General features: G+C 40.5%; 1 protein-coding gene across 5 annotated transcripts in view; it reads left to right on the top strand.

Annotated features, from left to right (window-relative positions):
• Nucleotides 1–16,344, top strand: part of LOC124555183 (integrator complex subunit 12-like) — an 84,579-nt gene that overhangs the window by 55,798 nt on the left and 12,437 nt on the right. For all 5 annotated transcript variants that reach the window (XM_047129022.1, XM_047129020.1, XM_047129019.1 and 2 more), the window contains exons 4-5: nucleotides 4,642–4,801; nucleotides 12,366–12,482. In XM_047129022.1, coding sequence (XP_046984978.1) covers nucleotides 4,642–4,801; nucleotides 12,366–12,482 — 277 coding nt within the window. The remainder of the gene's footprint in view (nucleotides 1–4,641; nucleotides 4,802–12,365; nucleotides 12,483–16,344) is intronic.

Genomic DNA, 16,344 nt, shown 5'->3' with positions numbered 1-16,344 from the left:
CATATTCGACAATTTTGTGTATTGACATATCCTTTCAGATGGAAGTGGGCTTCATCTGCCCACAAAATCTTCCACGGCCAATCATTGTCAACTTTCATGGGAGCAAGAAATTCTAAAGCAAAGGTCCCTCTTGCTGGCAGGTCAACAGGAAGCAACTCGTACACATGGGTAATTTTGAATGGATAGCAAAGAAGGATGTTTCATAGGATTTTACGCACCATGCTCATGGGTATGTCCAATGTTTGGGCAATTGTCAAGCACTACATGTTTGCACACCACCACTCGTCTGCCCCTGCATTGCTGTGGCCACTACTTGTCCTGACGTTGAATCAATTCTTTTCCTCCATCTACCATGTTGCACACCAAAATAACGCATCTTTTCGAATTTCCAAATCATTTTCTCCAGACCCACAGCAGTCATGGGACCAACACAGTGTTCCAAACCCTTCAGTGTCCAGCACTTCTGCAGAGTGATGTGTGCACAGTAATTGTTCTTGTAATACAGCTTTATAAGCAGAGCGCAATCTTGCATTGAGACAGTCATGGTCAACGTCGCAGGCACGAAAGGAGGAAAAGTCGTGTACCAGGCATGTTTATACCAACTTCAATGGTCGTGCGCATGACAGGTGTTTTCATTTACATATTCTGACACGTACAGCGGCATCTATTGATAAATTGTCATATATATATATATATATATATATATATATATATATAATTTTCCTCCTCTCTCTCTCCCCCCCCCCCCACCCCCCCCCACCCCCACCCCCTTCTGCCATACGTTGTACACCTTCTCTGATAATATTCCGTTGCAATTTGACGTCATTCTGACCAGTGTAATTATTTCTACAGTATGTTGAAAGTTATAACTGTAATTATAATCACCTTGTATTTTACACATCACCAAAATGCTCTTAGAACCTGACCTTTGTTTAAGAATTTGCATTGGCTGGTAATCGAACCCAGATCACTCACATAGTAGATGAGAACTCTACCATAGAGCCACACTGCCTTTTGAAAAGTTGACCTTATTGTATGGCATTAAAGAAGCTTGGAAAACTTCAAAGTTAATTTTCTCAAAAATTTTTGACAGTTGAATTGAATTGCTTGGCGCGAGTGATATTTGAGTTCTGATCTTCCGTTACCATACACATAAAAAATTACAAAAATAAAGTTGAGGCAGCCTCTTTTTTTAGCTGAGAAAAAGGCAATCGGTATGATCTGTTGTGTTAGTTTACTGACTCCATGTTAGTTGGTTTAAAGTGTCAAGGAGTTACAGCACTGTTATCCCGGTACATATTGTACATCTTGGGATTGATGACAAATAACATAATTTTTTTTTAAATGCGCAATTTACACAGAAAGTTTGCTCTGTGATAACATTTACATGACCATTTTACAGATAGCTATACTGAATTTGCGGCTGGCTCTGGTGGTGGTGTTGCCACTAACCAATGTCAATACTGAAACAAAGGATATTGTTCATATATTAACCTTCAGTTTTAATGTAAAACTTCCAGTCCTACTGTTTTGCAAACAAAAGATGCTAGTATTCCATTGCTTATTTCTCACTTAACATTATTGTTCAAAGAAACAAAGCTGTCTAAATATTTTGAAGATACCCAAAATTTGAAGAATGGCCAGTGGCACAAGGTAAGATTGCTTGACAGGATAAAACTACTGGGATTTAAATCCCAGTCTGACATTCAAAATGCAGTTCCATCATAGTTTCCTTAAATTGCTCAAGGCCAGTGCCAGTACAGCTCCTTTGAACACACAGTACATTCCCTTCCTCTGTATGAGCTTCTGTACCATTGCTAATGTTCTGATCTATTCTTCCATTTTAGTCTATCGCTAATGTTGTGTGTTTAGAATTTTGAAATAACTTCTGCTGGATTCCTTAATACATGTTGAAAATATGTAACATATGGTTCAGAGATGTTATCCAAAATCATATGGGGTTAGTTTTATGTCATTGAGTTGTGAAAGACATTCAGAATCCTGTCATTGCTTTCACTTTTGTGGTACTAATTTATCAGTGCACTTTTCACTCAGCAGTTCATTTCAATCATTTACTTATACGTAATATCATAAATGTTTGACAAATGACACAATAAATTAAATTGCTTTTGTTTTACATAAATAAGAGCACAGACATTGTTTCATCCCGTTTTTCAAGTTCTGCCAGAGTATTTGGTAACAAAATAATCAATGGGCGTGATGCAGACTGTTGGTGTCCAAGGAACACACAATTGTAATAACTGATCATGTCACCGTTACCATGATTGCTAATGAACCAATCCTCTTGTTGTGCAGGGGTCACTTGTATACTCAACTTCTGTCTGTCCTTCCCAGTGTTTTGTCTGCTGCCTGCCCTCACAGGCACACCAGCATATCGATCGCTGCAGCATCGCTGTCAGTTGTTTTGTGGAGCGTGTGTTGGCATGGTGGCATCAGTGGGTCTATCAATCGGCATTTCCCTATGTTTGCTGGAAGTCTCGTTTTTTGCTCTAATCAACCAGGCATGAGTTGCCAAGCCTTGTTAAAATTGTAGCCAGTATCAGAGTTGATTAGCTGGTTCTTGGTTTGTTTCTCAGTAAAAATAGGTGATGCATTCCCAGGGACATTATGTTGGACCAGGACTGTGGTGTCATATTCCATGCCATTAATGTTCTTGGCGTAGTGTGTATTGTGTGTCTAATATACAATTTGCCACATTGGCAGGAGATTTGTTACAACCTGTTCTTATGAAGTGCAGGCTTATCCTTGACTCTTTGCAGTAATGCTCATGTCTTAGGAAATGGGTAGAATACAGCCTTAATGTGATGTTTCCAGAGGATCTGTTCTCTTGGCTTTTTCTCGAATGCACAGACCTGCCTCAAAGATTATAAAATAACTGTGTACCTGTACACCTGCTACATTAAGACACTACAGAATTCTCAAGGCCCACAAAGGTGTTCCATTTCACCCCATCATCATTGATACTGGTACACCTCTTTGTACTTGAAGAATCCCTCATGGATATGTTTTTAGCTCCTATGTGGACAAATGCCCCCATCACATATGCAACTCAGTGGATGTTGGACAACAGCTGAACAATCACCATGAGATGTAAAGGGGTATAACATCCTCTTACAGTTAATTTGAAATAGATACTCCCAATCTTTTCAGGTATGTCCTGACCTAGATTTTCTCTCTGATAGAACACACTATGGGCAGATGAAAGGGGTCGCAAAGGGTCAGACCAGTATCATTGGTTGTGACCAACTTGTGCATGCAGCACTTTGGAGATGAAGCACTAGCATCTGCTTGCCTGAAACGGACCTGCTTCTTTCCTTAACAGAATGTCACCATATGGAAGATTCCTCACACATCTTGACTTCATTTCTTTCTGGTTGTCTTGGAGAAGAGGAAGGTGAGTGGAATATTGGGTCACAGCATATACTGAAAACTCACTGACATAAGTGCATGCTCAGAGCAGCCACCATCCAGTGCAGAGAACTGGTTTACTGAAAATCTTAAATGTGTGTTACCTGACCTGGAGCACTGTACTTCAAAACAGTGGAGGAATGTGAACGAGGTGTTGACATTGCATTTGTATTGTACACTGGGACAGTATCAGAAAAAATGTGATTAAGATTGGGTTTTGCTCACCTGTTGAGACACAAGCATTACTGGGGTATGTGAAAAATCATCTTGCACTTTGGAAGACCGAAGTGTGTTAAATTCCCTGTCGGTGTGGCAAATCATATGTCAGACAGATTATGTGCACTGTCAAAACGGTACTGAGAACATTGATGACACACTTGTTTCATGTAGCCCAACAGGTAAGTGGTTGTATGACATTGTCTTTTGCAAGTAAATGGTATGAAGTCCAGCAGCATTAGAGTCTTTGCTCTAACATGTGCTGGGACTATGTCATCGTGGAATTTACAATACAAACTAAACTAATCAATCGCTAGCTACAATCTCAGTGAAGCTTGGTACCCAGTACTAGGTGTAATAAGGTCAATGAACGAATCTTTCAGCAAACATAGGGAACTGATTCTTCATATTGATGGAGCTGGTGTTGCCACCGCACAGACATATGCTGCAGGGAGTGAACTGTGATCAGAACACCAAATGCTGTGGCAATCTATAAGTCTCTGAGAATGGACTGGAGTTAGATCACTAGGAGGGTGGATGGTGAGAATATAAATGGCCACTGAGTTATCAGATGGTTAGTTCATCAGCTCAACTGATGATGCCAACAGATTGATCATCAAAATACTCGTATTGTGCTGTTTGGACACCAGCAGCCTGCAGTACATTGGTGGATTATTTTTTCACTGTATCTTTCCTTTGAAAACTACCGTTTTGTATGTAGAACTCTCACTCTTTCATACATGTACATTAACAGCTGTATTTGTTATGTGGAGAGTTGTAATTAATACAGTTGCTGCTAATTTACTGTCAGCTCAATGAGCTCTAAAGTCTTCAACTTTATTGTTATTTATGTATGTTTGTGTATGATTGTCTGTTGTAACGTACCTTAATTCCAGATGAGCAGTTTACCAATTGCTTCAGATATCTTGACATACTAAGAGGTTGTCGTTACATTAATTGTTCATGTAGCCTCAAACAAGTTTGCTCTCCTTGCAGAGGAATGGATGTGGCTCCTAGGAATCGCCTCATTGAATGCACAGAGTGCCATTCATTATACCATCAAGAGTGCCACCAGCCACCTGTTGGTGAAGCTGATATGGAAGACCCAAGATCAATATGGTACTGTACAGACTGCTTGAAAACAATTAACAGAGCTGTAAGTATAAGTTTTACACTTCTGAAAATATAGTGATCAACATAAAGTAAGATTTTTGGTTCGAATTCCCAGTTTTCAGCTGAAAAATAGTATGCAGCATTACATAAATATAAATAGAAGTATTAATCTCTGTCGATTTACAGAGATGTACAACAAGGACTCAGCGATAACAACAGAAATTGGTTTTTATTCTTTCTCAGAAATGTTTGATAATCTAACAGACGTATTGGAGGGCTAGTTTCCAGTGTCACAAATTGAATGTGTTTCTGTTTACAGTACTTGCTATGTACATTAGTAGGTGTGTGCAACTGCCTCGCATAAACTAGAGCAGCATAAAGAATTGTTGTTGTTCCAATATTTTGATGTAAAGGGGCCACACACACCATAAAAGGAGGAATTATCCCCTCCCCATCCCCGTTTGTGGGGCAGTGGTCAAAATTTATCCAGGTTTGTTGATTTTTAGTTTACCCTTTTTTTAACATTGTAACATTTGGTCGTATTCCATGAATTTTTGATACCACAGCCTCTTGCAGGGGCCTGAAAAGTTTGGGCAAAAAGGCAGAAAGTGATGGAGAACATATTGTTTTGTAGTCTTCAGTACACAATTCAGCTCGCCGAAACAGAAATAAATCGTTCTAACTCGATTAGAATAATGCAGAGGAGTCAGGAATTGCGATGATCAATGAAGGACTACTGTTGTTTAACTGAACAAAGTTCGCACCCACAAGTAACAAGTATGAAACATTAAAGCTTGTTCTACCATACTCAGAACCTGACCCAGTTCAGAGACGATTTCTGCTCTTCGTTCCTAATTATGTAAAGGAACTTGCTTGTCTTAAAAGTGGAGAAAAATCTCAGATACTGAGCACATGGCATGCTGTAATATAGTGGGCGGCACACAAAGAATGAAACACAGATAAATTCTTAATCCAATTGAGTTCACAGTTTCACAAGATACACACAACATATCATTCAGCCGAAACCCAATGATGCCAGTAATATGAAAATGATAGGCTGCTATTCACCATATAGTGGAGATGTTGCATCACAGACAGGCTCAATAAGAGACTGCTAAGCAGTTGAGCTTTCGGCAAAAAGGCCTTCTATACAAAATGCGTGCACCCCCCTCACACACACACACACACACACACACACACACACACACACACACACACACACACTCACTCACTCTCATATGTACGTGTGAGTTGTGCTTGTGTGTGTGTGTGTGTGTGTGTGTGTGGGGGGGGGGGGGGGGGGGTTCCACTAGAAAGCCTTTTGGCCAAAATCTCACTTGTTAAGCAGTCTGTTTTTGTTATACTTGTCTGTGACTCAACATCTCAACTATATAGTGAATAGCAATCTAGCCTTTCATAATACTGTCATTATTCCAGCCTGGATTTCACATGTTAATGTCAGTCATTTTTAAATCCATCTGAGGCTTAAGCAGCCATTGACACAAACAAAATTGCGACACATTCTGGAAGGGAGCTTAGTACCTTTCTGTGTGACCGACAGTGATCAAAGAGCCTTCCTGGTACAGACACGTGGCTCTTTTATTTTTTGATGCGGACAGCAAACAAAGCACACATCCCAAAATCACTTGCAGTTTTTGCAGCAGCACCCAGTCAGCACACTTTATGATTGCAAAATTATTTATATCATTGTTAGTTGAAGTTCTCTAAGTAAATCTCTACTTTCTCTATGATCTTTAGAATCCTTAGCTTGATAAGTCTTAAATTTTTAACTTCAGAATTTTTCAAATGGAACCAAATGTAGATGGTGGCCTCTGATCTCTCTGTTTTAATTTCTGTGCCTAGATAAAATTAAAATGTTGTCTTGAATCTTGGTGCAGTGCTGTTATCTTGTCTTTGTAGCGTAATAACAAAGGTTACTTAATCTAACTCGTTTAACAAATTTTACTGATAAAAATTGGGTTTCTCTTAATAGTTTAGAAAGTAGGTAGGTAGGTTTTTATGATAAACTGAACCTAATTCCAAACATTTCTGAAATTTTGAAAAAAGTGGAATAATTCAAAAAGTAAGAGGTAGCTTCCTGAAAACTTGTACCACGTAATTCCAAAAGCAGAACTTTCTAGCATGTAATTTTACATGCCTCTTAGGATTTTAGAAAAAGTAGATTTTCAAAGGAAGTAATTAGCAAACCATTTGAGGTTCACAATATTTGACTTTTTCATAGTTTTACATAATCTGACCAAGTTTTGAAACAATATTTAAAGATTTAATTTTAAATAATATATGGTGCAATCTCTTTGTTAGCAGCTCAAGGCATATGCTTGGCTCTGCTGTCTCAATCTTAGTCCAGCAACGAGGAAAGGCCAACATTCACAGCACTCGCCTGCTTCCCCACATCATCCCCTATCTTATTTTGTGACAAGACTTTATTTTATTTTATTAACAAAATCAATTATTGGAAGGAAGAACTTAATAAAACCTCACATCTCTACTACAGTCTGTTACTAACAATTTTCTTACTTAATAGTAGATGTACAAAAACCTACATATACAGGATCAGTCACCTAAAACTTGCACCACAAATATTGCAGAAATGGGAAGTGCTATTGATGTGTGGTTTTTACAGAATGGATTGATAGTGATACATACACTTCTTAAATGGTACAGTGCCCATCGATTGCACCATTCAACCTGCATAGTTGCTAGGTATGATGTTTTTTATATTTGATTGATTTTAACAGGGGAGCTAAAACCGCTTAGGTCTGACCCGCCACTGCCCGCACTGAAACTAGGTTTATTGTGCGGTATTGCTCCCTGTATATCTAGTAAAGCCAACCAGTGCCCTTAAATAGTGCAAGGAGTCCCTGTACCAGTTTTTTGTTAGACATAATTTCTTCAGGTCTAGTTGTCTCGAAGATTCTGTATCTTTTACTCTCCAATGCCATGCATTCGAAGATTAGGTGTGATGCAGTTTCTTCACTCTCATCACAGATCCTACATTTAGGGTCCTCTTCCGTTATACTCATTGTGTGTTGATGTATTTTGAAATTCCCATGGCCAGTCATCAGTTGAGTCGTGAGTTTGATCTCTTTCCTGTTCAATCCCAGGATTACAGAGCTTCTTTTAAAACATGGCTTGGGCATCATTACCTTACAATGTTTTTGTTTCTGGACCTTGGTCCAATATCCTACATGCTGTCTCCTAAGCCACTTCCGTAGTTCTACTTTGATCATAGCCTTGGTGATTGTCAGGACAGGTTCTGGTCCAATAAATGGAGTTGTTGCCCCCCCCCCCCCCCCCCCATCCTAGCCAATCTACCGACTTGTTCATTGCCACAGATCCCTGAGTGAGTGGCTAGGGACCCACACTAGGTTCACCCTATTGCTTCCCCCTAGCTCCACCAGAGCCCTGTGGCAATCTGCAACAATCTCAGATCTTGTTGCAGGAGCTGCCAATGATTTCAGGGCTGCCTGGCTGTCTGAATAGATGTAGATGCTACGGCCATTGTAGCACCTATGCATATTCTCCTCCTCACATTGATTGCAGTAATTTCAGCTTGGAACACAGAGGCCAGTTTCCCTAGAGATATGATGCTCTCCAGTCTTGGCTGAACCCCGTACAACCCTGTCCCAATGCCTTGGTCTGTTTTCGACCCATTGGTGAACCAAACGATGTCCCCCATACGGTGTCGAACTGTGTTTTCCCACTGCTCCCTACTTCCAATTATTATGCTTTAAGGCTTGTAGAAGCAGTTGGGAGTTATTATATAGTTGCCAGGCATTTCCCCAGCCATTGCTATATTTACCTCACTCACTATGTTAGTGTGTCATTCTGGATATCCGAATGAGAAACAGTTTTCACCAGTTTTAAGTCTTTGTGTCCCAGCTGCTGCCTCCATCTTGACCCAAAGGTGAAGTGGAGGCATATCCAGCATGGCTTCTATTTCAGCGGTTGGTGTGCTACTAATTCCGCCCATTATGGCTAAGCGGGTCAATCTCTGCAACTTAGGAAGCTCCTTAGCCGCAACCCGCTGTTCTACCTTCTTCCACCACACTACGGCCCCACAAGAAGTCGTAGGTCTAAACATTGTGATGTATATCCAGTGCATACCCCTGGGGCTTAGGCCTCAGTTTTTGCCACAAGCCCTTCTAGTAGTCACTAGAGTACTTTTTGCCTTGGAGCATATGCTCTTAATGTGATGGGTGCAAGTTAGCTTCTCATCCAAGGTTACCCCTAGTTATTTCACTATCCCCTTCACAGGTAGAGTTTCATCAAAGAGCTTTAAATTCCAACTTGCGTGCTGAATGTGTCTCTTCGTAAATGGCACCACAACAGTCCTCTTAGGATTAACTCTGATACTGTTTAATGCACCATTTTTGCACAATGTCGAACCCTCCTTGTGCCATATTGCTGACTGTGTCAGTGAATTTGCTAAGTATTACTATGACAAGATCATCTGTGTATCCTTGGCAGAAGCATTGTCTGGAATTTAGTTCCTCAATGAGTTCATTCACCACTAGATTCCACAGTAGAGGAGACAAAACTACTACTTGTGGGCAGCCTCTAGTGCCCTTAATTACCACTTTTCATTCACCATGGTAGCCTCTACCTTCCTTCCACTAAGCATGGCCCTGGTCCACCTACATATAGTGGTCCCCAGGTCATGCACATCTGCTGCCCTTAACATGGAATCGAAGATCGTGTTACTGAAGGCCGCCTCGATATCCAGGAGGATGCAGAGAGCTATTTCTTGGAAATGAAGTGCTTTTTCCACCTTCCCAACAAGTTGGTGGAGAGCTGTCTCGCATGATTTACTTGGTTGGTATGCGTGTTGGTTTGGATGTAGAGGGACCCTACTTAGCCTCCTCTCCCCAGCGAATACATTAACCAGTTTTTCCAATGTTTGAAGAATGGAGGAGACAGACTGATTGGTCTCATATCCTTGGCCTTCGTGTGATCAACTCTTTGGCTTTGGAATGAAGACAACCTTTGTTGCAGGAGAGCTGGAAAAATTCCATCTGGGCCAGGTGACTTGAACAGTTGGAATTTCCCACCCCCCAATAGATTTTGTTGAAGTTCACACACCCCTTGGACGATTCCCAGTCCTCTCTTATGAGAACCGTTGTCTCTCTGGGGGTCACATACTGGTTTGTGTTGTCCGGCAGAGCATATTGAGGAAAGTGAGTTTGGAGGAGCAATTTCAGCATCTCTTGTGCTGTCTTTGTATATTCCTCATCCTCCTTCCTCAACGTACCTCCTGGATTGGTTAGTACTCTAGTGAGAATCTTTTGAAGTCTGCCTTGTGCAGCCGTGCCCTCCACTTCCTCACAGACTGTCTTCCAGGTTGCCTCCTTTGCTTGTCTTATTGCAAGATTGTAATTGACAAGGGCCTCACGATATTTAGCCCATTGTCCTTCATGTCTCGCAATATTAAACAGTCTCCGTACCTGTTTTCTTTGCGTTTCCAGTTTGTTATTCCACCAAGGAACACTACTATCTATGCACTTCCTGGTGATTGTGTAGTTGTCATGATATGAGGTCACTATGGCGGAGGTAACAGCCACAGCTACTTCCTCAAATTCTACTGGTTTCCTTATCGAAGTTTTAATTTCTGATAAGCCTAAGTCAAGGTCCGTCCTATATGTCTCCCAGTCTGTTTTCCTGGGATTCCTATTTCCCATTTCAACCTTGAATTTGATGTACATGTGGTCCGATCAGGATGGCTCTAACACCACATACCATTGTTTGACATAGCTACCCATCGTCATGGAACCAAAGGTTATGTCAATTACTTCTTCCCTTCTGCTGTTCCTGAATGTAGGTTAATTGCCCTTATTCAGGACCTCTAAGTTGTTAGCTAAAAGAAATTCAAGAAGGTACTCACCTCTAATGTTGGTGTCCTTGCTGGCCCACACTAGGTTGTGGGCATTGGCGTCGCATCCCACCAGCAGTCGATCACCTTGCCGATGGCAAGTCTCTACCAGTCTCCTCACCTCCAAGGGAGGAGGAGAGCTATCTTTGTAAGGAAGGTATGCTGAGGCCAAAAGAATTTCCCTCGTGATGCCGTCCTCACATTGCTGCATTTTAATGGTCACTAAATCCCTAGAGCAGAAATCCATTATTGTCATGAAAGAAATGCCATTTCTTACCTAATTGCATGCTCTGGAGTTTCTTGGATTCCTAGCATAGATCAGCTTACCTCCAGTGCCACCAAGGCCCGATACACCCCCTTTGTATAAATAGGGTTCTTGTATCAGGGCCACGTCCACTTCCTGTCTCCTCAGGCAGTGGCTCAGGGCAGCAGTGGCCCCTTTACTGTGCTGCAGATTAATCTGCAGCACCTCCAGGCTCTGTCATACTGCCATATTTGAGGTCTTGAGAACTCTGACGGTGACCTGCAAGAACCCTAAAAACAGTTTCAGGTCCTGCTCCCGCATCGCCTTCAGGGACTTCTCACCAACCTCCACCACCAGGGTTCGCCCTTCCAGAGCAACCTTCTGGTTAATCACTCTCCAATCTTCTGTTGAGACTTTTGGGTTGTGGGCCCCTATTTTACCGAAAAGTCTTGGGAGAGACTTCCTTAAGGATCTTAGATACCCATAATGATACCTTTGCGGTCTTAAGAAGCTCATGGGCACCTTGTCCTTGAGCCATTCTAGTGTGTGCACCCCCTCACAGACAAAAATTAGTGAACCACAATCTAGATAGACCCTCCTGAAGTTGGGACCTGTGCCACAGTGTCCTCCTCCCCCCCCCCCCCCCCCCCCCAGTATTTTTAAAGAGGGCCATTTTTACTAATTCCTCCTGCTGCGAGGTGATGGCCACCAGTGGTTAACCTTCCTGGATAACTGCCATCCTAAAAGCTGAGACTGCAGTACTATTGGTCTGTTGGTCTGTTTCCCTATTTCTTGCCTCAGTTTTTTCTGGACTCGCTTATCCAGGGAGGAGAGAGTCTTTGATTCCTCCCTTATCCGCTTACTACCTGTCTTTGACGTTGTGGGGGGTCTGCGTGTCCCCTTCAATGTGAGTGTGTTTTTTCCTGGGGGTCTTAGGTTCTAGTCCCTTTAATTCCCTCCACTTGTTTTTAAGAAGCCATTCTTTCCCTTCCTTTTTCCTCTGTTCCCTGAGTAATTTCCTCCTCTGGGCCCCCAGACAAGCCTTTGATCTTAATCTGGTGTGTGTGTGTGTGTGTGTGTGTGTGTGTGTGTGTGTGTGTGTTGTGCAGCAAGTACACATAGTCTCACATGTTTGAATGCGTTTAGCCTGGATCACGCATACGAGATGATTTTTTTATTATTTCTCTTTGTCACTTATGTTCATGGATACCTTGCCAGTTTTACCAACACTAATCTCTTAAACCTACTATGTTTCTTCTGATCCCTCTTGGCACACATTAATGTGGTGAAATGGTTTGTGAGAAAGTTATTGTTGTAGGCCGTAAGAACCAGTATGATGATCACCTTAAACTGTGCTTCTGTCTATACAAGAAATCGTGCTGTTTCTGTTTCACTCTCTCTTCATAGGTACAGCTTGTAATGAAGTAACACCTCTCTTATGAAGTTTTGCACTCTTTTTTTTTCCTATTTCAGGTGTCTAAGCCACATGCTTCACCAAAATCAACTGTGAAAGACCCTGTCTCAACTGTGAAGCCTACATTGAAAGCTGAATCTGCACCACCAACTCTTGTATTCAAAAGAACAGAAAAGGTAGGTGGGTATTGGAGGAGGGGGGAGGGGGGGGGGGGAAATGAGAGGCAGATAAACATTATTATAGAGCAAACCTAATAAAGAATTAATATGAGGGTGGCAGAGATTGTGGAGCAACTGTTTTATTGCATACAATGCTCTTCAACTTGGTGGTCAAGTTTGCGCTGCTGACCACAGTTTTGCAGTGGCCATTTGTGCATGTGCGGATGGAGGTGCATGTGCGTGCATGTTCTAATGTTGCTCCAACTGCAGTTCTGGCTGAAATACTTCTCATTATGAGAGATTCATCATAGTATGAGAGTGGTGTAGTTTTTGCAGTGGAATATTAGCTCTGAACTGTTAAATTTCCTCCCTCAATAAAGTCCATAAGGGGATGTATATTGCAGATTTGCCTGGATTTTTGATGTGATGAAAACTTCGATGTTAAAATAATATTTTTGAACACACTGATGAATCCTTTTAACAGTGGATGTATTTTCTGTAAGGATTTGCCAATATGTTCACCCACAAACTGCCTTCTACCAACATGACTGACAAAACAGCAACTGTTACAGACTTTGCATCATTACATTGGCCAAACTGCGTCCGACTTAGTGCTTCGCACCACTCAATATATACTCTCTCTCAACAGTGCATGTTGTCTGGTCTTTTGTCAAAAACAATTACATTCAGATTTATAATGAAAAGTTAATGATTTACAACAAACTGTTAGTATGGTTTAAAGATAATAAATGATGATTGATTCTGAATACATTTCTAAATATTATTCTTTCGACTTTTGTGTCAAAACTTGGATATGAGGTTACAATAATGATACCTTTCATAAAATCATTAATTACATCTTAATCTCACATTGGATTTTATTTCTAATATTAATTGAGGTGCAGTACAAAATGCCAATAAGGAATTTTAGGTTAAAGTTCTGTATGATGATTTCACAGCCTCAGAATGAGTGAAAATCATAGTGTTTACATCTGAATGTTCAAGAATCATTAATGAAAAAGTTAATTACTGTTCTAATTGGTTTTTCATTATTGACATGATACATAAAGTGCCCAAGGCACTTTAAATACATCAGATGACTAATGTTTTCAGAAAGTCTATTTGTAGGTAAGTTGAAACTTAAAAATTTTGCTAATTAATTATTGGTTTAATTATAACATAGATATTTCTCCAAACATTTAAGTGGGAATGTAATAATGCAATCACAAGAATGAAATTATAAATTTTGCTGTAATTTATGACAGTATGTCAATGTCACCTAGTTTTCTAACTAATTATAATTTTCTGTCAATTACAGTTGAATGATCTGAAATGATGTTAATGATGTTGATTTGGTATGAAGTGAACCATATAGTTTAATTTGCTGATAGAAATTAAGAAAAACCACAATTTCTAGCTTTTGTCCATTACATATTGTAGATTGGGTAATACACAATCTGCAGAACTTTAAGTGGTATTTAAGTATTCATTAACTAGCCAAGTCCTATTACAGCTTGCTCATGTGTGGACAGTTAGTTTGTGGCTGTGTTATTATGGAAACTTAAACAATCAAAGTTCGAACACATTTTTGACTGCACAAGTGGTCCTACCTCTAATGGGGATAATACATGCTGTGAGGTGGATTTACTCTGTGGGTCATGTACCTGACTCTTCCTGAGGGAGGTGACCTGTGGACATCTGAGGAGGAGTAGAAGAGTGGGAGTGGCTGATGGAATTTGTGTATATCAAGTAGATAAGAGTGTTATTTTGGAAGATAAAGGAAGGGTTTTAGAATATTCACCAGAGTTAGGGAAGTGGTAGTTTTAATCCTGGTAACGGTATTGATTTGGTAGTTTCTGTTTGGAGTGGTGGTCATTGGGATGCACAAGAGATTATGATATGTTGGTGTACCAGTTGAGGAGTGTTCGTTTGAGTATCAAGACCATGGAGATGATCTGCGCATAGGGAGGAAGACTGCTTCTCATAAGACTTTGATGATAAGACCAAAGGGACAGGCTTTTTTGGCATTGTGTCGAAGGGAAGGGAAGGTAGCTATCATAGTGAAGGTACTGTTAGTAATTAGTTGAATTCATTCTGGAAAAGTCTGAGGTCAGTCAGAGAAGTTGAGGTCAATGTCCAGTAAAGTGTCTCACTAAGCAGATCTGGGAAAAGTAAAATATTTTGAAGTCATGTTAAGGATACAAAGGTATGAGAATATGGGCATGAAGCCAAGACTATAAACATGTCACAAATGAATGTAATCAAATGATGGATTTAACGATTTTGAATGAATAGAAGATATTCTTCTGAGGCTGATAAATTACCATGGGCGGATGCTGTGGGTAACGTCCATGGCTTTCTCAAGACTTTTTTTTTTTTTTTACAGTTCATCCTTTTTAAGATGACTGTTTGTATCTAAAGCTACAAGCAGAGGAAACCTATGGGAGGGGATTGATCAATTCTAAATGTCTTTAGTGTATGCACTGGGGTGGAGGTACTACTTCATATAGGTGAGAAAGCTATCTGACAAAGGTCAGTCATCAGGAAGAACAGAGCATCCTAGGTTTTTAATTTTGTAGATCATGGGGAGTTGGTGTAATATGGGTACGTAGAAGCAGTAGATGTTATGAAGGAAAAGGATTAAGGTAAACATTTGTGTGGTGGGCCTAAGAATTTAAGTGCACATATGAGTTCATGCTGTACTTATGGATTGGAATTGTCGCAGCAAGCTTTTCTGGAGGAAATGATGGGCAGTGAAGCTTTTTCCAAGAAATGATTATGGTCCATTTCAACAGTTATGGAGGCAAAGTCTGCAAGGATGATGATTAACGTCAGATCAATTTTGAGGCTCTCAATAACAGCTTTTTCAGCAACTGTGAGATTGGTATCATCAAGGAGAGATCTTGGGAAGAAAGGTGAGTCAGTCTGTTGAGGTGAGGAAATTCTTGGTTACCAGGGGGTTGGTTAGGGGGCAGACATGGCTGGATGCAGCTATAGAGCAGTTGTCATGATTTGATGTTGGCTTTGCTGATTATGTTCAACAACAGTGAGGCCATTGGGCAGAATTGAAAAATCTGTAGTTATTAGATTTTGAGAGGATAGGCTGACAGCATTGTAACATATCTGCCTCGGATGTTGTGTGTGTTGAGTGTAAATGTGAGCTTTCATGTGTGGCGAATGAAAGCTGTGATATGTTTAAGAATGTCTGCATCAGAATACAACATTTCAATACTCCCCTCTGGGTTGTGATCGCAGTATAACTAGTGAACACACAATATCCAAATGTTACTGAAGCCAGTTTTACACGACATACAATTGAACCACCCGCGTGCTATACACAGAATGTAAACTGGTCACTAAGTAAATAGAGAGGTTCTTATAAATGTACTAAACAATTAAGAGTTCTGTTCATTGATTCTGATTCATTTGTTTATTCCTTGAAAGAGCTACTATAGACATCCCAACGGTACTTCAGAAGTGGCCAACATATGGGTCTTTAAAGTTAGTATTACTACATATTAGGAGTAGTCTATGAAGTCTGGACACAGCCCATCATCATTAAGTTTGTGTAAGAAAAGGCGATTAGATTGAACAACTGTCTCCATCATGATCAATGCAACGGGAAACAAATGAAGTGTCATCTTCTGACTGAAAGCAGCTACTTTCAATAGAGAAACAGCTGTGTGTGTGCAATATGGAGCTAGGGGAAGATACACAACAGAAGATTAATATCAATAACATATCCCAACTGCAAAAAGGAACAGGTGCAATACTCTTGCTCAAATTACTTTAGGTCTTACTAGTGCTTAGGCTTCTCCAAGAACGATTATCTAATTACAGTGTCAAAAGGTGTATTCAGTCACTTGTCTGATGCATCTAC

The sequence above is a fragment of the Schistocerca americana genome, chromosome X, assembly GCF_021461395.2.
Source record: "Schistocerca americana isolate TAMUIC-IGC-003095 chromosome X, iqSchAmer2.1, whole genome shotgun sequence".
NCBI lineage: Eukaryota > Metazoa > Arthropoda > Insecta > Orthoptera > Acrididae > Schistocerca > Schistocerca americana.
This window is presented reverse-complemented; position numbering and strand designations above follow the sequence as displayed.